This window comes from Lissotriton vulgaris, chromosome 2_1 (assembly GCF_964263255.1).
Source record: "Lissotriton vulgaris chromosome 2_1, aLisVul1.2, whole genome shotgun sequence".
Classification (NCBI taxonomy): Eukaryota; Metazoa; Chordata; class Amphibia; order Caudata; family Salamandridae; genus Lissotriton; species Lissotriton vulgaris.
The window spans coordinates 1,945,693,891-1,945,716,458 of NC_141687.1; the positions used below are offsets into that span (position 1 = coordinate 1,945,693,891).

Genomic DNA, 22,568 nt, shown 5'->3' on the forward strand with positions numbered 1-22,568 from the left:
GGGGCTCCAGCAACAGAAAGATACAGCCTCGCTGGGCTGGGGGGTCCCTCGCTCTGGGGACCCAAAGAGATGAGGCTTTGCCAAGAGCCACGCTGGGCTCTACTCAATTGGTGCCCCCGGGGCACCTCGTGGCTCCACAAACGCGGAGATGCTTCCTCTCGTCGGAGCCTCTCTTAGGCTCGGGTTGGAGTCCCTCCTGGACTCGGGATGCAAGGGACAATGCCCCCAGGATCGTGGGAGCGGCCCGCTGCCAACCGGGGCCGCTCTGAGCACACTGATGGCCACAATCGTTGGAGTCCCTCTCGGGGGACTCGGGAAATACTGGCCGCCTAGAGCCTCGCAGGCTCTCACTCACAGGCGCGAACAAAGAACTGGCCCCTCTTGTCGGAGCGACCCTCTCTCAACGGGGCCGCCCGCAGCACAACAAAGAACCCGCCCCCGCACTCACCGGCTGCCTCGGCTGCTCAGCTGGGCCGCGGGCGGGGCTCCTCTCCACTAGGGAGCTCCAGGCAAGACGCGGCAGGCTGCTTCCTGCTTCTCCGGTCTTCCCGATGACGCGGCCGGAGGCTCGGCCGGCTGGGCCAATCCCAGCGCGGCAGGGCGATGACGCGGGTGGCTTCTCCTTCTCGGCTTCTCCTCTGCGAGGACGACACGGGGCAATGCCGGGTGGGCACCGGCTCCAATTAAATTAAGAAGCGAGGTGGCACTCGCAACTTCAGGACGATCTCGGCACAGAACTACTCGAGGTGGGCACTCGATCCTTGGCAAGGAACAGCGCCCGGTCCCAGCAGCAATTCACAGTCAGCGAGGTGTGCCCTCGCTCGGGGCGGACAGTGCCGGGTGGGCACCGGCCTCTGTAATTACAGCGCTCACAAGCGCAATAAGTGAAATAAAGCGCTCCCAAGCGCTAGGCAAGAAGTCCTCAGTGCTCCCCAGCACTGGAGGACAGGGCAGAGCTCCAGCAGGGCTGGAGGCAGGCAGGGGGGCAAGGCTGGGCCAGAGCCAGCACACTGGGTCTCCAGGCAGGGAGACTCCCCAAGTGGCGGTCCTTCTGGCCCCAGCAGCGGCACAAGCCCCCTCTGGCAGGATTCCAAAAGAAGAACAATTTCAGTGGGGACACAGCCCCTTCTTATACTGTAAATTCCTTTGTTACAATGTGCAGGGTGGGGGGAAAACCAGTCGCAGCTGGTTCTGGAGCACTCTTGATGGCCCAACCACCCATTCCTTTCACTGGGGAGGCTAGGGTCATTAGACACACCACAGGGGGGCGGAGCCAGCATTGTGTGGGGAAAACCCAGCCCATCCAGGACCCAGGTACACTCCTCCCACACATCACTCATGCTAATCTCCCACTCACCACCGGGCAGACCCATCCAGACTTCCTGGAGCCTGGCATGCCAGCCAGCTCCAGCCAATCACGCTCCAGCACCCTCCCTGCACACATATCTCAATGTCCAGAAGTAGCACTTCCCAACTAGACACATACATGCCGCAGACACCATCTTGCAGCATTCACTCTTACGAGTTCAGGCATACCAAACTCGAGCCTGCACTCCCCACGCATCAGGAACTACCAGGGACACACACATTCCCCATGCATTCCTATGGGAGGGCAGGCCAGCCATACTTCACGCACGCACTTTCACTCTGGGACTCGGGGGAAAGTGCGCAGAGACCCAAAAATCACTGACACAGGGTCACAAATAAGGCAAAAAGTCTAGGGGTGAACCTGCCCTGCGGGCCAAGTCCAACACAACCCCCTTCCAGCCAAAACGCAGGGGAGAACAATCACCACCGTGATGGACTTCCCTGCTTGGGGCGATAGAACACGGACGCAGGCCCGCCACTGCCGGGACACTCTCCTGTTCTATGCCACGGTGAACCCCTAGGGTTCCTTCTAAAGCTCCTGTAAGGACCAACTGGGCTACCCCACTGGTACTCCTCAGCTGTCCGTGGCCAGGACCCGGCCCTGGGCCACCCAGGGGCCACCGGTCCTTGCCCATTCGCAGAGCGGGGGGTAGTAACCCCTGGCACATAGTGTCCATTCTCCACTCTCCCTGTCTGCAAGACAGGACTGGACTGCCACTGGTTCACCAGCCTTTGGTCTACAACCTCAGGCGGACCAGGAGTCTCAGGGAAGGCTTTCCTCCCCTTACCTCTTCTTCCAGGGTTCCTCCTCCTCCTGCGAGGGGGACACCCCGAACGCCATTCCAACCTAAGGTTTAACCCCTCAGGTTGCACCGGGGTCAGAGGTGGGCTTTCCCACCCTCTGCACCCCCTTCCAGAGGTCTGCCCTCTCCCAACTGGAGAAGTTACTCTGGAAGAACCGGTCAGGACACTGCTTATAGTCGTCCTACCCTTCAGGTCAGGCCGAACCTGCACCTGGCCTCTCAACCTCCGGTCTAAAACCTTTAGTGGAATAATTGCCTGGCACTCCAGGACTTCTGAGGACTCACACGCAATGCCCCTGAGGCTGACACATGACCCATGTGTCGTGTGACGGTCTGTCTGGCGCAGATCTCCCGCCTCCTGTCCACCTGACAGTGCGCAAAGATCCCCCAGACCAGAAGTGGCGCCACCCGGGTCCACCCAAGACCTAGCCCAACTGGCTAGTCTCTGGTCCACTGGTGCATCCACTGGGAAACTCGTCCCCCAATCACTCCTCGCTTCGGACTTTTGTGCCCTCCCAACTGGAGCGACACTGCCGGACACTGGAACCCCTGGAGTTCTGGTTACAGACACTCCAGGTTCCCTAGACACTAGGAGATCCTCCTCAAGTGTACTAACAGGACAGCCTAGGTCCCCAACCTGGTGTTCCCTCAAGAAACCACCCAAGTTCTGAGACAGGGCTTCGGGCCTCTGGGTGCTCTCAGCCACCCCCTGACTCCTGCTCCACTGAGCCAGGCAGTCAGCCCCTTCACCCTTCTCACTATACTGGGACCTAGCTGGGCTACACTGAGCCTCTTCCACCACGCTGGGCTGGAAGCTCCCTGTACCACTACTGTTGGACTCACTCTCTAATGACTGTACAGCACCTCTGGCCCTCTCCCAGCGGTCTGCTTCCAGTGCAAGCTCCCATGGTTCAGACAATCCACACCCCGTCAGGTGTTGCCGCAACCCTGGGGAACAACAACTGAGCAACAGCTCTCTGAGAAACATATCGAACAATATGTCCCAATCACATTTCGTGGGCTCCTGTACCCAATCACACAGGGCTTCACAACAGTCCTCCTCAAATTCCTCCCACGACTGGTGAGGCAGCTTCCTACTGCCCCTGAATTTCAACCTTTTCTCCTCCTCTGGAGAACCAGGAACCATACTCTGGGAACTGGGAGTGGGACTGTCAACATCAACACTGAAAAAGCTGCCACCACTGGACTCCACCCTCCCTGGGGGATCCAGAAAATTAAGACTGCGGTCAGGGGATAACCTACACTCTAGGGCTATCTTCTCCCTGGCCAAGGCCCTCTCAGCCTCTGCAATCCGCTCATTCATACCCAGCTGCGCCATCTTCCAGGCATACTCTAACCTGAGCTTCTCCATGGCCAGCTGGTGCTCCCTCTCTTCTCTCCTATCCATCCACTCCTCTGGGGACAGGGAAAGGGATGGGGTGCTACATCTGACACGGGACCCAGCAAGGGACTCCCTATCTAGGGGGTACTCGCTCTCTGCTGGCGCCCATCCACTGTCAAACTCACTCTCCACATCAGACTCTTCAGGGCTCCCCTCAGACCCACCACCCTCATGGTGTGCAGTCCGGGCCCTCTCCCTCTCACTGTGCTCACGCTCCCAGTCACTCTTCTGCCACAGGATCATGTTATCCCTAAGCTTGGACTGGGTGTCTGACTCACTCACTGGGATGTCTCTCTCCTTACATAACCGTACCAACTCATGCACACTGTACTTAGACAGGCCACACAGGTTAAAAGGAGATTCCATCTTGACAGGATGCTCACAGACACGTGCAACACAAGGGAACTAGCAATCTGAAGTAAAAGTACACAATTCCAAAACTTCCACTCTCCCTAAAAAAAGAACTCACTCATGCGTCCAGGAAAACACACCATTCATCCACGCACACCCTCCCCTCGGATCGGTAAGGCAGTTTCTACCACCCCTGACTTCTCAACCTGACCACATGTGACACAGGTACCAAACTCTGGAAGCAGGGCGGGGGACAAATGTACTGAACACAATTATCAAATTACACTCTTCAGGAGAAGCAATAATGGAACTTCACCAAAACACAATAATCCCCAAAAAATGTGGTCATCTAAAATGCAGAGCTTTGTAGTGGCCAGTTGCTACTGTGGTACAACGCAAACACAAATTCTTATCCTCACCGCTTGCCGCCAATGTTAGACCCGGGACCCTGGCCGGCCAAGACTCGCGTCGAGGTCAGTCAGGGAACGCCAGTTCTAAGTGTCAGGGCAAGGGAGTCACACACCAAGGCAACCCCTACTCGCCCTCTAGGTAACGTGGCGCGAGCAGTCAAGGCTAAACTTGGAGGCGATGTAAGTTAAGTATTTGCGCATGCACCCCAGCAACAACACCCAAGGCCCACCACAAAGAAAACACTCCACACAAGGTTATGTAAAAATAGCCTTTGTATTATAAAAATATACATCAGATAAAACACACATCTTATTACACGGTGCCAACAGGCACGGGCGGAATTTACAAGGGATATTTGTACAGGACAGGGCCACCTGGACCACTGTCAAGGGTATCAGCACTTTTAGAAATAATTACTGTAGCCCAAAAATATAACAGTAGAGCATACAACCAGTAATCACTGGTAACAGGACCTCTCTAGCACCACCTGTACTAGGGAGAAAACAACCACCTACATGTCACAATACCTATAGGGGTGCAAAAGCAACACACATGATGTCGTAACATTCAGAGGTGTAAAAGGATAAAGAGAACACATGATGAATAATCTACCCATTCAGAGGTGTAAGCAAAACACATGATGCCGTAACATTCAGAGGTGCAGAATCAATAACAATTTCCCCAAACTCACCAGTCACCACCTGTGACTGTCCCGGTGTCCCAATGTCAGGGCCTAAACGTGGCAGTTGTCCACTAAGTGCTGGACAACTGGAGCAGGGAAAGTTAGCACAAAGTTGGAGCCTCTCTGGGCTCAAAGAACCACCACTTGTGGCACTGGTGAGCCTCTCTTAGGCTCTCTCACTAGCAAGGGGGGGTTGCTGAGCCTCTCGGGGCTCCAGCAACAGAAAGATACAGCCTCGCTGGGCTGGGGGGTCCCTCGCTCTGGGGACCCAAAGAGATGAGGCTTTGCCAAGAGCCACGCTGGGCTCTACTCAATTGGTGCCCCCGGGGCACCTCGTGGCTCCACAAACGCGGAGATGCTTCCTCTCGTCGGAGCCTCTCTTAGGCTCGGGTTGGAGTCCCTCCTGGACTCGGGATGCAAGGGACAATGCCCCCAGGATCGTGGGAGCGGCCCGCTGCCAACCGGGGCCGCTCTGAGCACACTGATGGCCACAATCGTTGGAGTCCCTCTCGGGGGACTCGGGAAATACTGGCCGCCTAGAGCCTCGCAGGCTCTCACTCACAGGCGCGAACAAAGAACTGGCCCCTCTTGTCGGAGCGACCCTCTCTCAACGGGGCCGCCCGCAGCACAACAAAGAACCCGCCCCCGCACTCACCGGCTGCCTCGGCTGCTCAGCTGGGCCGCGGGCGGGGCTCCTCTCCACTAGGGAGCTCCAGGCAAGACGCGGCAGGCTGCTTCCTGCTTCTCCGGTCTTCCCGATGACGCGGCCGGAGGCTCGGCCGGCTGGGCCAATCCCAGCGCGGCAGGGCGATGACGCGGGTGGCTTCTCCTTCTCGGCTTCTCCTCTGCGAGGACGACACGGGGCAATGCCGGGTGGGCACCGGCTCCAATTAAATTAAGAAGCGAGGTGGCACTCGCAACTTCAGGACGATCTCGGCACAGAACTACTCGAGGTGGGCACTCGATCCTTGGCAAGGAACAGCGCCCGGTCCCAGCAGCAATTCACAGTCAGCGAGGTGTGCCCTCGCTCGGGGCGGACAGTGCCGGGTGGGCACCGGCCTCTGTAATTACAGCGCTCACAAGCGCAATAAGTGAAATAAAGCGCTCCCAAGCGCTAGGCAAGAAGTCCTCAGTGCTCCCCAGCACTGGAGGACAGGGCAGAGCTCCAGCAGGGCTGGAGGCAGGCAGGGGGGCAAGGCTGGGCCAGAGCCAGCACACTGGGTCTCCAGGCAGGGAGACTCCCCAAGTGGCGGTCCTTCTGGCCCCAGCAGCGGCACAAGCCCCCTCTGGCAGGATTCCAAAAGAAGAACAATTTCAGTGGGGACACAGCCCCTTCTTATACTGTAAATTCCTTTGTTACAATGTGCAGGGTGGGGGGAAAACCAGTCGCAGCTGGTTCTGGAGCACTCTTGATGGCCCAACCACCCATTCCTTTCACTGGGGAGGCTAGGGTCATTAGACACACCACAGGGGGGCGGAGCCAGCATTGTGTGGGGAAAACCCAGCCCATCCAGGACCCAGGTACACTCCTCCCACACATCACTCATGCTAATCTCCCACTCACCACCGGGCAGACCCATCCAGACTTCCTGGAGCCTGGCATGCCAGCCAGCTCCAGCCAATCACGCTCCAGCACCCTCCCTGCACACATATCTCAATGTCCAGAAGTAGCACTTCCCAACTAGACACATACATGCCGCAGACACCATCTTGCAGCATTCACTCTTACGAGTTCAGGCATACCAAACTCGAGCCTGCACTCCCCACGCATCAGGAACTACCAGGGACACACACATTCCCCATGCATTCCTATGGGAGGGCAGGCCAGCCATACTTCACGCACGCACTTTCACTCTGGGACTCGGGGGAAAGTGCGCAGAGACCCAAAAATCACTGACACAGGGTCACAAATAAGGCAAAAAGTCTAGGGGTGAACCTGCCCTGCGGGCCAAGTCCAACAAGACCCCTCGGAGATCATTTACGTGCACTTTGGACAATAACCGAGCACTAGTTTATCACTTGTGATTCCACTCTTTGGTTCCACCTTCATGCTTCCGGCGAAGGCAAAGAAAGGCAAGTGCCCGCCCCCTCGACTGTCATTTGTTTGTGTTCACATACTAGACTTATCTACCTGATACAACACCACCACCACCCTCTCCCCCCCGCCCCCAACACACACACACACCCATATGGAAACAGAGTGCTCGTGCTCATTCCTAGGAAGCTGGCCCTGTCTGCCGTCTGACACGGTGCGTCTAACCTGAAGTGACTGTGTTAACTCAAGATTAAAGCTGGCACCCGATGCGGGCCACTGATTTAAACACAAGTCAAATCCTTGACTGGTTAACACATTTCCGGAGAGTTAATGATTTAGGGGCGCCCGTTCAAGGACCGGCCTGTTCTGGCTGCCTTTGTTATTAACGCGAGTTACCAGTTGGCAGGGGACACATTTAAAGCCGAGCAGTGACCGCACTCGGGTCCTTGACATGCAACACGTACCTTGTCGGTTTTGGTTCTGCTGTCTTGGTATATGGTCCAGGAGGTGCCGTTGTCGCTGTACGCCACTTTGTACGCCGCCACGTACTGAACGGTACCGAAGTCCTTTGCTCCTTGCGTCATAATTCCGGTGACTTTCCTGTGCGTCAAAAGGTCAATCTACAGGGAGATGACAAATAGCCAGTGCTTTAAATGGGAAAAAATAAGTGCAGGTACTCCTTAAAATGAGCTAGAGGTGTAGTGAGGGGGTGGGGCTAAGGACAAGACATGATGATACTTCATGACTTCTATAATAGTTGCAGCACACACCAAAACACATGAGAAATGTGTTTATATAAACGAAGCAGGTTAACTCATTACACAGAATGAAAGAGAAATGCTATAATATGTTAACATTTCCTTTTTTTGCAATAGATGCACCTTCTTAATGCCATACTGTTAATTGCTGTTTGGTACAAAACCATATATTTGTCAGCACATGAGTAGGAAGAAACTGAAAATACCTCCATGTCGCACCAAAGCTCTTATGGCACCAAGCAAATGAAGCTAATCATCATGACCCTCCTCAGAAGATATCTCTTGTCTCTTCCATAGATCCATCCTTTCATCCTACCATTTACCTGCTGATGTCCACCATTTAACCTTTACATTCTGACATCTATTCTGTCTTTCATCCATCATTCAGTTTTTCACCATTCCGTCTGTGCACCCTTCATATACAAACCTATCCATCCATCCAACTCAAAACCTATCCATTCATCCTTTCACTCATCCATCTCTTTATCCTCCCTTTTGCTCATTCATCAATCCTTTCGCTCATCTGTCCATTAACCCTGTCACTCCTTTATTCCATCCTCCCTTTCATTCAATCACACTTTCACTCAATCCCTCCTTTCACTCATTCATCCTCCATCTCTTTCATTCATGCTCCCTCCCTTTCAATCATCCATCCAATCTTTCACTTATCCACCCATCATCCACCCTTTTATCCAATCATCCACCCTCTTTCACCCAGCAATCCATCCATCTATACATCCGCCCTTGCTCACTCATCCATCCACACACTCACCCACTGAAAATACCCCCACTTCAACCCAAAGCTCTTATGGCACAATGTAAATGAAGCAAATCATCAAGACCCTTCCCAGAAGCTAGCTCGTCTCTTCCATAGATCTATCCATTCATTCTCTCATCCTACCTTTTACCTGCTGATGTCCATCATTTAACCTTTACATTGTGTCGTCTGTTGAGTCTTTCATCCATCATTCACTTTTCACCATTCAGCTTTCACCATTCCGTCTCTCCACCGTTCATATCCAAACCTAGCCATCCATCCATCCATCTCCAAACCTATCCATTCATCATTTCACTCATTCATCTCTTTATCCAACCTTTCGCTCATTTATTAATCCTTTCGCTCATTTATCCATCAACCCTTTCACTCCTTTATTCCATCCACCCTTTTATTCCATCACTCTTTCACTCAATCCCTCCTTTCACTCATCCATCATCCACCCTTTCATCCATCCTTTCTTCCTTTCATTCATCCATCCAATCTTTCACTTATCCACTCATCATCTGCCCTTTTATCCACTCATCCACCCCCTTTCACCCAGCCGTCCATACTTTCACTCATCATCCATTCATTCATCCATACATCCACCCTTGTTCACTCATCCATCCATAAAATTTAACACCATCAATACAAAGTTCATTGCCTCATTCTCCATGAAAGTTGTGACTCGTTGTGTCATGCTCTTTTTGACCACTCCCTCGGAAACCTCTGTCATCTGACACTTTACACAAATGCGCAGGATAGTGTGACTGTGATTGACAGCACAGGGCCTGAATGGACCCTGCTCTGTCAAGCGCAGTGTGATTGTGAGCACCCGGACATTAGTCAAATGAGCCCTGCTGAATAGCTCGTCTGGGGCTCAGATCGGGACTGTAGAAGCGGCGCCTCGGCTGCTAGAGACACGTTCCAAACCGGCTCACCAGCATAGGCAATGAGCCTTACTTTTCGTGAGTACCAGTACTCTCCACGGCAGTAGAGAAGAGCCAGTACTCAGAGTGATAAATCTGAGAAGTGCTGGTACTTAGTACCGATGAGTACCGGCCCATTTAAAGCACTGCAAACAGCACAAGGATTAGGATGCATCAGGTTTTGACAGATGCGCGTTATCTTTTGCACTAAAACTGTCTCCGGAGAGGGAGGGTAATATTGTTACAGCCACAGAGGGAATATAACTGAAACTGTATCACAGACGTAACAAATGCACCATAGACACTAGAGCAATGAGGGATGAAGGCTGCCGCACTAACTCTGCCTCGCTTCTGACCCTCACCCCCTACCTAATAAGTATCCAGTTAATTACATAACATGTCATAACATTTAGCCACCTTCTTAGCACTCTGGACAGAAATGTTACCTTCACAGTTCACTATCCAATATGACACACCTCTGAACAATATGATAAACAGTTACATAAAATGTAAACTGACTCCTGTGACTGAGTACACCAGAACCATGAGAGCACCCACATTTCAAAAGTACTGCAGCATCAGGCATGTGGCAGTAAAATGCTATGCAAATACCGCTATATAGTAAGGAGGAACCTTGCGCTGCACTGTGGTGAGTGGGTGCTTCCTGCCAGAGGCGTAGCTAGAGCTTGTGGAGCCCGGGGCTATCCTTCAGATTGCCACCACCTGGGGGGGTGCTGGGGAAAAAGGACGAAGAGCATCTGAAAGAGGTCCGAGAGACACATAGTATCACCGCTGATAGTTACCTGGATCATGCAAGTTAAATGCACATACATGACACAGTCCGGGGCTAGACAGCCCCCGTCCACAAAATAGTGCCGCCTGGGGTGGATCGCCCCCACCTAACTACGCCGTTGAAGGAAAATCAGAAGGAAACCCAAAACTTATATCAGTTCTACCTACCCTGTTTGTGACATCGCACTCATAACATCACAGTTTGTGCAGGACCCTAGTCCTCTGTCCCCTATCTGCCCCATCCATGACCTCAGCAATGTCTGCAGACTGGTCCACCACACTGGGTTTGACCAAGATTCCCCTGGCAGCACCTTCAGGATACTATAAGTGAGTACTTTGCACCTGATCACTAGACTAACTTGAGTTCTGCAGTTGGGGCAGTACCAGGCCGGATGAAGGGGAAGACTGTTGGGAGGGGCAGTAATTTAAAAACAAAGCTGGAAGGACAAAATATGTTTATTCTGTCCCAAGTTTCGATTGTCTTCACCTTCAGGTAACAGCATATAAAATAAATGCCCACTGTATGTTTAACGATGAATCCAAGTTAAAGTAATCGGTAGGAAATGCATTTATTTGCATTATGATATTTTATTGATTAATTCAGTCACTACAGATGCGTGTAACCAGACAGTTAGAGGAATAGATTCCTGGTGGTGGTGGATAAGGAGTGATGGTTAACGACTTCTGTATTTAAAGTGCTACGATGTCCCAGCCTATGACTTAAAGCACAATGAATATGCAACTCATTATTTTAACACAGTATAAAATGTTTTTGAAGTGTCACATTTTGCGGTGTAATGTCTTTCATAAGTCACTGCATCAATAGAAATGTAACATTAGCAATGCAAATACTTGGCACCTATGATATTAACCACCTCTGCTACCTCACACAAATGAACAAATGAAATCTCTCTCCAGCAGGTAAATTAATCACCAGAGTTTACTTGACACAGTGTTGCCCGAAAACTGCTCAATATACAAGGAACATTGTAGTACTTTTAACACCTCTGTACTGCTAGAAAACTGCGAAACAAAAGTTCCATTACTGAAGAGAAGAGTATTTTGAAGTGCAGGCCCATTTAAAACATTGCTCCTATTACTGTGCCGGTTTGTCCCCGTGTCCAAAGCCAAGGTCAGAGCCTGCAACATGCTCCCTTTATACATAACAGAGAGAGCACCATAGCTGCCAAAGTTTCAGACTGCTATGTGTGATGGTTCTTAATTTCAGTGAAATTATGAGTGACATTTCAATGACAATGAGTAACACCTTCAAAAGAGTAACATTAAGCAATGAAGACGAGGGAAACGCAGTGGGGTTGAATGAAAAAATCCAACATAAATGACTAGAAATGTTTTTTTGTCCAAAAGCTAACTTGACTCCCAACCATAATATAAATCATTAACCCTGAGAGGTCCGCGACCACTCCTCCCCCAGTTGGGGAACCTCTATCTGCCCAAGGCACAGATCACACCATGACCCCCACATGTAGTCAGAGCTACACTAGGCTCTATTGACTTAGGTGACACAGTGTGGCTCAGAAACCCAGAGCGGCCTAATACTATTTTAGTGCGACTGTATGTGGAGTGGCGCGTCTCCTGAAAACGAGTGAATCAACAGACACAGGCTGTGAGTGACTGCAAAACTACATCTGGTAACAGAGCAGGCAGCTGAAGATAATCGTGACTGCGCACTGGGCGCTGCTAGTTTAAAAGGCAAGCACATCTTTAATTTTATTAAAAACTAGCAGTGAGAGATATAATTACCTCACTCCAGGCGAGCGTCAATTCGGCCCGGCCTCCTTGTGCTCCACTGACTCCCGGGGGAAACCATGCCACCCGGGCATGATTCAGGTTCAGCAGCAAAGCTGCACAACAGTTTGCCCTGGGCTGCAGTGGCCGCTGCGATCTTTGGGGTTGGGTGGGTTTGGTCGCAGGAACACATTTTTGAAAATAATTCCTGCGGTGTGAGGCGGGCCATTGCCCCTGGAGCCTCCAACAACTTCATTCTTACACAGGCACTGCAGACAACCGTTGACGCTGCATCGGGTAGCAGCAGGAAGTCACGTGACGTGCGGTGCTGCTGCGCAGCGCTTGCACTTAAAAATGGGTCCGTGCTTCACTGGCCCGTTGCGGAGGCCTTTATAATTTATTTGGGTACACTGACTGACAGTAGTGTCAGTCAGTTTCTCTGAATAAATTATAAAGTCTGCAGCAACGTGCCACTGTAGCGCGGTCGCAGCCCTCCAAATAGTGCACGTGGGGCGGACTGACACCACTGCCCCCTCCACCGCCCCCCCGCCCGCGCCCCCCCAGCTATGCTGCTGGAACTTCCGCCAAGAGGCAGTAGAACACGGATATAGTCTAGCAGGGTTGGAAAAAGCTTAATGGTACAAAATTGAAAAGTGGCGTGTTCCAGGAATTTTCTCAAGAGAGAAAATAATTACCTGCTGGTTAATTGCTGTGGGCAATCTATGAATGTTATAGGCAAACATCTAGGGAATGGCATACCTACTCACTAGTGTGGTAAACCCCCCCGGGGGGTGGGAGTGCGGGTGAGAGTACCAAGGCGAGTAGAGAAATCCCAAGTGGTCCTTTTGAGAGGTGCCCAAAATATAAGGAGTAAATATAAAATTACATAGGATTAAAAGCATTAGTGCGCTAGCGCGGTTATTGCAACCAGGGAGGACACAAGGATGAAGCATGAATCCTCTGGTTTGCAGCCGTAAATTACTCACAAAAGACATGTAGCAGAGAGCGGCGGCTCTAAGGATTGCCAGCCAGGTCCACAACTTAAAGACATGAAAAAATACCCATTTACAGGATTAAAATGCGTCTGGAGCGCTCTTCTTTGTGGTGCACAAGTATCAAGATCATAAACGTGAACATCTGCTATGGAGAAGCACCAGTGCATGAGATTGATCTGCGTGAGCCGTAAATTAATTACAAACGGCATCCAACAGATTTCGTTGGAGCCGAGAGTCTACAGTGAGTTCCATGACTTTGGGAGAAGAAAAGGAAATGGCTTTTGGTCTTTACCTGGCTAGCAAGCATTAGAGAATACAATGTGGTGTCCGGGTGTCAGGCGAAGTGACCTGAAGTGGTTGCTGTGGTATGCTTCGGGCCCGGGCAGGGAGTCTCGAATTGATCAGGTGCTGCATGCCAAGATTTCATTTTTTTTTAAATAATTCCTGTAGTGTGAAGCGCACTCATTGCCCCTGGAGCCTCCCCAACTTAATTCTCACAGAGTGGACAGGCAGATAGAGATTACAAAGTCAGGTTTACGTTCAAGTAGGGAGGTAGAAAAAAGGCAGATAGAAAGACAAAAGAAGAACTCCGGCATAAACAGGGAGAGAAAAATAAAAAAAGTGTTAAAGAAAGTAAGACAGGCTGTAGATGAGCCACAGACAAAGAAAGATAGAGAAAATACAGTGATGGATAGAGGCAGTCAGTTATGGGTAGAGCTCGATGGAGGGAGAGAAACAAGATGATGCAGAAGGAGGCAACACATGCAGACACGGAGAATGATGGAGTGGACAGGCAGAAAGGGTGTGTATCACTTACGACGCAACTTTTACGTCGCATTCCGTTACAACGCAGATTTTACAACGCTGGATCCATTACATCGGATGCCATTACAATGCATGGCATTACATAGCAGATGCTATTACAACGCATACCATTACATCGTAAGTATTGGTAAGTATATAATTTTTTTAAAATTTTATTTAATATTATATAATTGATTTAATTATTATTAATTATAAAAAAAATATTTATTTATGTTTTTAAATATTATAAATTAAATATATTAATTTAAGTAATTTTTTAAATAAGTATGAGAATAGGAGTATATGTTTTGGGGTACTGAGGTATATGTTTTGGGGTGTTTGGGTATTTTTAGGTTTTAGGGCAGAGTTTGGGTTTTGGGGTACAGGGGTGTTTTTAGGGCAGGGTTTGGGTTTTGGGGTACAGGGGTGTTTTTAGGTTTTAGGGCAGGGTTTGGGTTTTGGGGTACAGGGGTGTTTTTAGGTTTTAGGGCAGGGTTTGGGTTTTGGGGTACAGGGGTGTTTTTAGGTTTTAGGGCAGGGTTTGGGTTTTGGGGTACAGGGGTGTTTTTAGGTTTTAGGGCAGGGTTTGGGTTTTGGGGTACAGGGGGGTTTTTAGGTTTTAGGGCAGGGTTTGGATTTTGGGGTACAGGGGTGTTTTTAGGTTTTAGGGCAGGGTTTGGGTTTTGGGGTACAGGGGTGTTTTTAGGTTTTAGGGCAGGGTTTGGGTTTTGGGGTACAGGGGTGTTTTTAGGTTTTAGGGCAGGGTTTGGGTTTTGGGGTACAGGGGTGTTAGGTTTTAGGGCAGGGTTTGGGTTTTGGGGTACAGGGGTGTTTTTAGGTTTTAGGGCAGGGTTTGGGTTTTGGGGTACAGGGGTGTTTTAGGGTTCAGCAGTAGGTTTGTGTTTAGGGATAATTAAATTATATTGACCATTTTTAAATTAATTAAAATATATTTAATAAATTAAATTAATTATTTTACATTAATTACATTTTTAAATTAAATGAATTAAATTAAATAAATTATTAATATTAAATTAATTTAATTACAATTTTAAAAATATGTACATTAAACTAATTTCATTATTTTAATTTATTTAAATTAATTACAATTTTTATTAAAATTACATTTATTAAATAGATATTATTTTATTAAATTAAATTAATGACTATTTTAAAATGTATTTTAATTAAATTGTTTAAATAAAATTAATTAAATTAACTTAATAACATTTTTAAAAAAAGGTATACTTACCTATACTTACGATGTAATGCCATGCGTTGTAATACCATCTGCTATGTAATGCCATGCGTTGTAATGGCATCCGATGTAATGGATCCTGCGTTGTAAAATCTGCGTTGTAACGGAATGCGACGTAAAATAACGCGTTCTACTGACACCAATCCGGCAGAAAGACAGACAAAGAAGACTGACAGTGCGAATAGGAACGAAAGACAGAAAGAGATAGACACATTTAGAGGGAAAGAGATAGACAGAAAGACAATCAGAGACAGTGACAGACAGAACTAGAGAGGGAGAGACAGGCAGAAAAGTAGTCAGAAACAAAGGGGCAGTAACAAAGCCAGATAGTGAGTCAGACAGGTGGAAAGTAAGCAGACAGAGAGAAAGAGATAGGCAGGTACTTATATCAGCAGAGATGGCAGACACAGGCAGTAAATAGTAGAAGAGGAAGAAAGGCAACTAGGAAAAAATACAAACAGTGAGACAGAGATGAAAGATAGACAAAAAGGGGGGAAACAGAAAAGCATAGAGATGGGCTGGCACACAGACAAGTATGGATAAACAGAATGGGAGGGAAAGCCAGAAAGATAGGTGATGACTTTTGTCCTGTAATAATAATAATTATTTCTAATTTCTGTCTCATTGTAATTCACAGAAATCCTCAGTTTTTGCCTAATTGCCCTGTTTTGTTCTTTTCTTCTTTAACTGTAATTATCTGTATGTGCTTGGGTGCAGGCTTGTGACCCACTACGGTGAATTGTTGAAGGAATTATTTGTCTTCTTCATTGTTGATCAAGTAAAGATTGCGACCTCTGTCCGGCTGGACATGTCAAAACCAACATAGATCAATTTAGTCTATATTTATTGTTCTCATCATAATATGTGCATGGGACCACTGTTGTTTAAAATTATTATGTTCCCCAAGGTCCTGTGCTGACTCATTGGGGCTCCCTTGTTGTTTGCAAACACAACGTTTGTCCTGTAAGCCTGCTAATTCCATGCAGGCTGTCAGTTGTATTGTACCAGTGTTTTAAATATCGCAGCACAAAAATATTTTTGTAGGAGATAATCTTATAAACATCCATCATTTTACCTCCATGGTCTTCGGCTTCATCATTGCTCCCTTGTTGCAAGCCTTATCGACCAATCCAGTTTGCCCCTGCCCTCGCGCTCCTTTCACACTCACCCTAAGTTGTCCCCAGCTTTGACCTCGCAGTTGTGATGTTCTCCTTCCTGCACTGATCCCACCCCCTCAGGGTAATGATTCAGATGGTAGGCATGCGCATCCATGTGACGTGCGGTGCTGCTGTGCGGCGCTTGCACTTCAAACGGCGGACGCACTGCCCTGGCCTGTTGCGGTGGCCTTTATAATTTATTTGGGTACACTGACTGTCAATAGTGTCAGTCAGTGTACCCAAATAAATTATAGAGGCTACCGCAGTGCAGCGCGGCTGCCGCCCTCAAACATTGTGCCGCCTGGGGGGGGGTGCCCCCCCTAGCTACGCCGCTGCTTCCTGCCACAAACATGTTGTATCATTCTAGTACCATTCCACGACCGAGCCTGGAACAATGTGTGCGAAGACTCTGTGGACGTTAAGTCAGTTAACAGAGACCTTTGCACGCATCAGGAGCCCTTGGTTGTCTTCTTTCCACAAGCTAACCTATCATTACAGGTAAGTGAGACAGAAGTCGACTACGTTTTTTGCCCGGGAACACACAAGATGGCCATGTAGAGAGGCTGAGATCATAAAACGGGTCCCTTACATCCAAGACCCAGAGCTGGGTGACACCTAGAATGATTTGTATTGCACCTTGTGAACTTATAGAGATACAACATTTTACTTTTGTTTTAGCAAGCAAACATACAGGGCCGGACTGGCTACTGGGCGTTTTGGCATGCTGCTGAGCTGGGGGACGATTTCGTTGATGGGGACCTGCGTGTGCTGAACGAAATTTGTTTTGCGTTGTTTATTCCAAAGCACACGCAGGTCTCCATCATCAAAATCAGCCCCCAGCTCAGCAGCATTCCAAAGCGCACAGTAGCCAGTCTGGCCCTGCAAATATAGCAGAACTCAGACGTATGAAAGCTGTACAACCAGTGGTGGCCAGCAACGATTAGGGGAGGCAAGATTAAATAACTTACCTTATCGGCGCCGCATCTCTTTAGCGTTGTGATTGGTCTGAGCGCCTTGATTAGGTGCTCAGGCGAGGACTGGTGGCCTGGGCAGGTTCTCCACGCTGGCTGTAATGCAGCCTTTATGGAGAACATGCAAAGTGCACATGACTGTTTGTCCAGCCCCAGCAGGCCGACCAAACAGTCACTGCGCACTTGACTGCCCTACTCTGAAAGTAGATTAGCTCCATCTGCCCGCAAAGCAGCAGGGAAACATAAAATTATATGTTTCCTTAATTTACACTGCTTAAAATCATTGGGGTGACACTCCCGCCTTAGTGGAGGAGCTGCCACTGTGTACAACTAGAGATACTCTTCCAAGAGCCCATTTTAAGTCTCGCTCGACAGTGCAGTTATTGCTATATTTTATGTGATAAAATCAACAAAAAAGAGCTTACAGCGAACTACTAAGAGAAGGGCTTTAATTTCACCCACCGGCTAGTTCCCGAGTACAGGAACTTATAGGACTGGAGGTCTGTGCTTTAACTCAACTACTATAACAAGGGGAACCCCTGAAAAACAGATGTAGGTAGAGGACCAGGGGAAAAAAGGACCAATATTCACAAAAGATGAGTTCTACCTATTTCACTTGAACATATGCAATATGTCATATACTAAGTCAGACACTCTGTCTGGACCATTAACTCAAATATAGAGGCATTTAAGAACATATATTTCTTATTTGATTTCATATTTTATTTTCAATTTTTAGTGTTCTTGTATATACTTTCACTACAAAAATATCAGTACATTAATAAATACAATCAGACCCCATCGCACAACCATTAATTCAAACACACTCGGCCACCTTCATACTCGCACGGAACCACGATACATGCATCACACATATACAAAACAAGCTTAAAAGGGCACCTGAGTCCCTTACGATGTCTATTAATTTTCAAACCGACAGGTTTAGTCTACTAAACAATACTGTAAATTATACTCATTTGAAACATTTTTTATAGATATTTATAGGTCCATAAAGGTAAAGACCTCAAAATCACTTAAATCAGTCAAAACTAGTTATCATTTCAAAAGTGGGACTTATCAACGTGTTTCCTCATTGTTTCAAGGTACATGGTTCAAAAATATCAAAGGAGGGCACTACTGCAAAGCACAAACGCGTGTTTCGGTGAAAAAACCCTTTTGTTTGGGTGCCATCTTCTTCAGGGTGCATATACTGTATATTCCACAAGGAAAGCAATGGGACATGGGAAATATTATTTCAGACTGCCACACTCTTTGCTACAGAGGTAAAAGGAAGAGGGCCGCTGCTAATTTCCTACGGATCAGGCCTATCAACGGATTTACATAGAAGAAGGTCGACAGGTTGTTGCTGTGTGCATCAAGGTAGTAAATATAATAAAATCGCTATGCCAGTCTCCGATATTGTTCAGTGTAGAGAAAACGGGCGCATAGGCTGCTGCGGTTCTTCTTTAAGGGACGCAATGAATACCGCCTTTTGAAGACAACTAATCAAGGGGGATTCTCAAGGCTCATAAAGGTTGCTTCATAGTTAATAGATGGCCAAAACAAAATTCGATAATCTGGATGAAAGACAAAAAACAGCAAACGACTCCAAGGCGATAAAGCGTCCTGCCAACAAAGAGACGGTTGTGCTTTAACTCAAAAAGTGGTATGGGGGAAATAGATTTGCCCTTTAATAATTCTGGCAAGAATCTCTTTTGTAGTCCTCACAGGTTTAGCTGACTGACAGAATTGTGTAATAAAAACATTAAATAAAATATACACCCATATATTTATATCTTGGCAAGGGAGTAACCAGAAATTTAAAATAGCCCCCACTTTGAACCGGAGTGCTGAGGCCACCAAACAAGTGAGGAAACCCTTCACTAGAACAGATTCTATCCATGCATTTATCCATTCTTCTTGCACCCTTCCATCCACCCACTGATATCTACTGTTTCACCTTCACATTGTCATTCATTCATTCTTTTACCCATCATTCTAGATATCATAATTCCATCCATTCATCCTGCCACTCAATTTGTCATCCATCATCCATCCATTTTTAGACATATCCTGGGCACACTTGTAAAATCATCAGTTCATACAACATTAGAAATGCGATGCAGTTGACACCGGTGGGTTGCTTAAGGGTTTGGTATATGAAGATGTTCATGCAAAAAGACAACCCCAGCCGACACGTGTTTCGTCAACAGGTCAGTGCCTGTGACTCTTCAGGGCTTAAAGCGCGTAGAGGAGGTAACAAAGAACTGGTGATAATTCCAACCCGGTGTATGGGTGATAGGACAGCCGTGGTATGGCCATCAGGTAATGGTGGTTTATTAATAAATAAATATTAATCAATACATAATGTGATGTACGTTATAAAAACCAGCAGTCATGACTTACAGGGCTGCCCATACCAATGTACCACTCCACTTAGTCAACTCAATTTAAAACTCCTCTATTCGATCTTAGGAAAAGATCATAAAAGTACAGAGGTAAAAAGAAGTTCAGTAAAATATACATACAAAATTCAATCAACAATATACCATTTCATATGCTACTAATTCATGATCTTAAAAACAATGTAATTAATTTCATGTAATCTCAATGGATTTTCTGCTTCGGTTGGCCATCTTCAGAAAACAACAGACATTAACACAGATTTCTGGACTATTTAACAATTGAAGATAAATTAATGCCACCATATACTTTCAAAAAGCAGACCTGATCCATAGAGGTTTAACTTAGAAACACTGATAATTGTTTAGGGCAAATGCACAGCAGGTTTATTTATATATGTGTTTATCGTCAAAATACGTGGACTAGATTTTTTGGTGCTCCAAAGGTGACGTCGAGGGTCCGACGACGTCGAAAGAACATTGGTTGTATGTGAGGCTAGTGGATCACTAGTTTCATCCCTTTTAGGCACACAATTTTGTTGTCTTTCTGGTAGAAAAAGACTTCCACAATTGTTTTTCAGTTAGTTCATAGTCTTGTTTTAATTCTTTAGAGTATTACATTCCTTTTTAATTTCAAAACGTTACCATGTGAGTTTTAAACATCTTATACTTCAGGCAATGTCATGTGTAGACATCCAATGCATTTCGGGCACTGTTGTAATGCCCTTCGTCAGGGAACAGACACTGTAAAAGAGTGTATGAGTAAACCATTATCCTACGTTTTGAAATTAAAAAGGAATGTAATACTCTAAAGAATTAAAACAAGACTATGAACTAACTGAAAATCAATTGTGGAAGTCTTTTTCTACCAGAAAGACAACAAACTTGTGTGCCTAAAAGGGATGAAACTAGTGATCCACTAGCCTCACATACAACCATAGAGGTTTAAGACATTGTTGAAAGGCTTTACGATAAATCCACAAAAGAACATAAAATGCAGTAAAGACTGTTCCAATGTATCATCACAGGTGCAGAGGACTGTACTCCACATACCTTCAGTTCCATAAAAACAAACTAAACACCAAACCATTCCAGACCGGAGTCGGGGAAAAAAAAAAAGATATTTCCACCAACTTAGCTCTAGTATTAGGTACGAGGCAATATTGTGGGTTGCAAACATTGTATAAGAATAGCAGATAGTATGCTTACTGGCAGCCTCCTGAAACCTCAAAGCAGTGACAAACTCCATAAATCTATGTTTTACCAAATTTTTTGTAGAATTGGTGATCAGATCAGGGGTGCTGAACACTTCTGGCAAGCCAATATTGCAAATAGTTTTACACACACACATCTCAGCCAAGGTATGGTACAGCCCTTATCCAATTTCAGGCAGTCTTCAATAACAGCCCTATTCAGGCTAGCCTCCTTGTTATAGTTATAGTTATTGATTTATATAGCGCTGAATCACCCATGAGGGTATCTCGGCGCTTAGGCTGTGGAACCCTACCTGGCTCTCCCTGTGAGGGGGGAGCCAGGCATCCCAGCGCAGGTAGGGCCGTTGTGGAGATTAAGCAAGCTATTGCCCAGAGTTGCAGCGTGGGGCCTATGATTAGAGAAGGCGCCGAAGCGAGAATTATCGAGTCCGCAGACATTGATCCTAGACCCTGCCGCGTCGGGAATTGAACCCTGGTCCCGGGCCTGATCTCTGCTTCCGGGTCTGCCGCCTCTAACCAGTGAGCCACACTTCTCCTGTTACTCCAAACACTAACCCATAATAGAAGAGGAGCTAACTTAATGCAACCTATTATGTACTCTAATTTTAGTTCAGAGTGTAATTTAAAACTAGCACTTGAGTGCAGGAGATTTATCAATTTTCTACAAATTCTGTTCTCTTCCACTTGGATAGGGGCTACGTTGTAAAACTCCCAAACCCCGGCTCCATAACTGGCGGTAGGTACGCATTGCATTTGGTAGAATGCGAGAAAGGGATAAACAGTACCCATACCATCACTCTTAGCGAAATAAAAAGGGAGCTTGCTGCTCTCCCAAGTTTCCTGTGTGAGGTATTTACTTGAAACTGCCAAGAATTGCCTGCATCAAAGGTCAGCTCTAGGTAACAAATTATTAACTGCGCTTAGCTGCTTGTCACCTATATTTAATACTGGCACAAAGTTCTTGAAAGCCCAGTCACCATAATGTGCGACTTTGCAAAATTGTTTTTCAGATCTAGGTTTTTCATTAAAAGGACAAAAGAGTCCACCAAATTGCAGAGGGCTAGAGGGGTTTTGGCCAGCAACACTGTGTCATCGGCATATAATAAAGCCGGCACGGCTAGATTGGCGGTTATGGGCACGTCCTTGGTAGAGCCTAATGAGGGTACATTTAAATCATTACAATATAGGATCAATAGTGGCGGTTCTAATACGCATCCCTGACGCACTCCACTGGACAAGAAAAGCATCTGAAAGTGGCCATAATGTACCTTTGTGCTTAGGTTTTCATGAAGGCCATATTGAGAATTTACCAACTCAATATTCACCCCTAACTTAATTAGCATCAGACAAAGTTTTGTTCTTGGCAATAGTATACTTACTATCAGATGTCAAACTCAGACACTGATCCACTGTGCCCAACCCTGGACAAAAACCATATTGACAGTTATTAAAAATACTGTGATCTGCAATCCAATTCTCCAGCAGGTTTAAAATAACTGTTCCCAGTAACTTTATGGAACTATCCACCAATTAGATAGGTCTGTAACATTTAGGTCCCCTTTTTTGAAAATAGGCCCTATTGTAGATAATGACCACTACCCGGGAATAGTACAACTTAAGGAGTTATTAAAAAGATTTGTAAATAATTGGCCCAAGAGTTCAGGAATGCATTTTTACAGATCAATAGGGATCCCATCAGGACCCGGTGCCTTACTGCCAGCACTAGCTTG

The 22,568-nt window shown here is 47.2% G+C and overlaps 1 protein-coding gene across 2 annotated transcripts in view; it reads right to left on the bottom strand.

Annotated features, from left to right (window-relative positions):
* LOC147733530 (lactadherin-like) overlaps positions 1–22,568 on the bottom strand; it is a 268,497-nt gene that overhangs the window by 28,367 nt on the left and 217,562 nt on the right. For both annotated transcript variants that reach the window (XM_086958129.1, XM_086958130.1), the window contains exon 9: positions 7,517–7,672. In XM_086958129.1, coding sequence (XP_086814255.1) covers positions 7,517–7,672 — 156 coding nt within the window. The remainder of the gene's footprint in view (positions 1–7,516; positions 7,673–22,568) is intronic.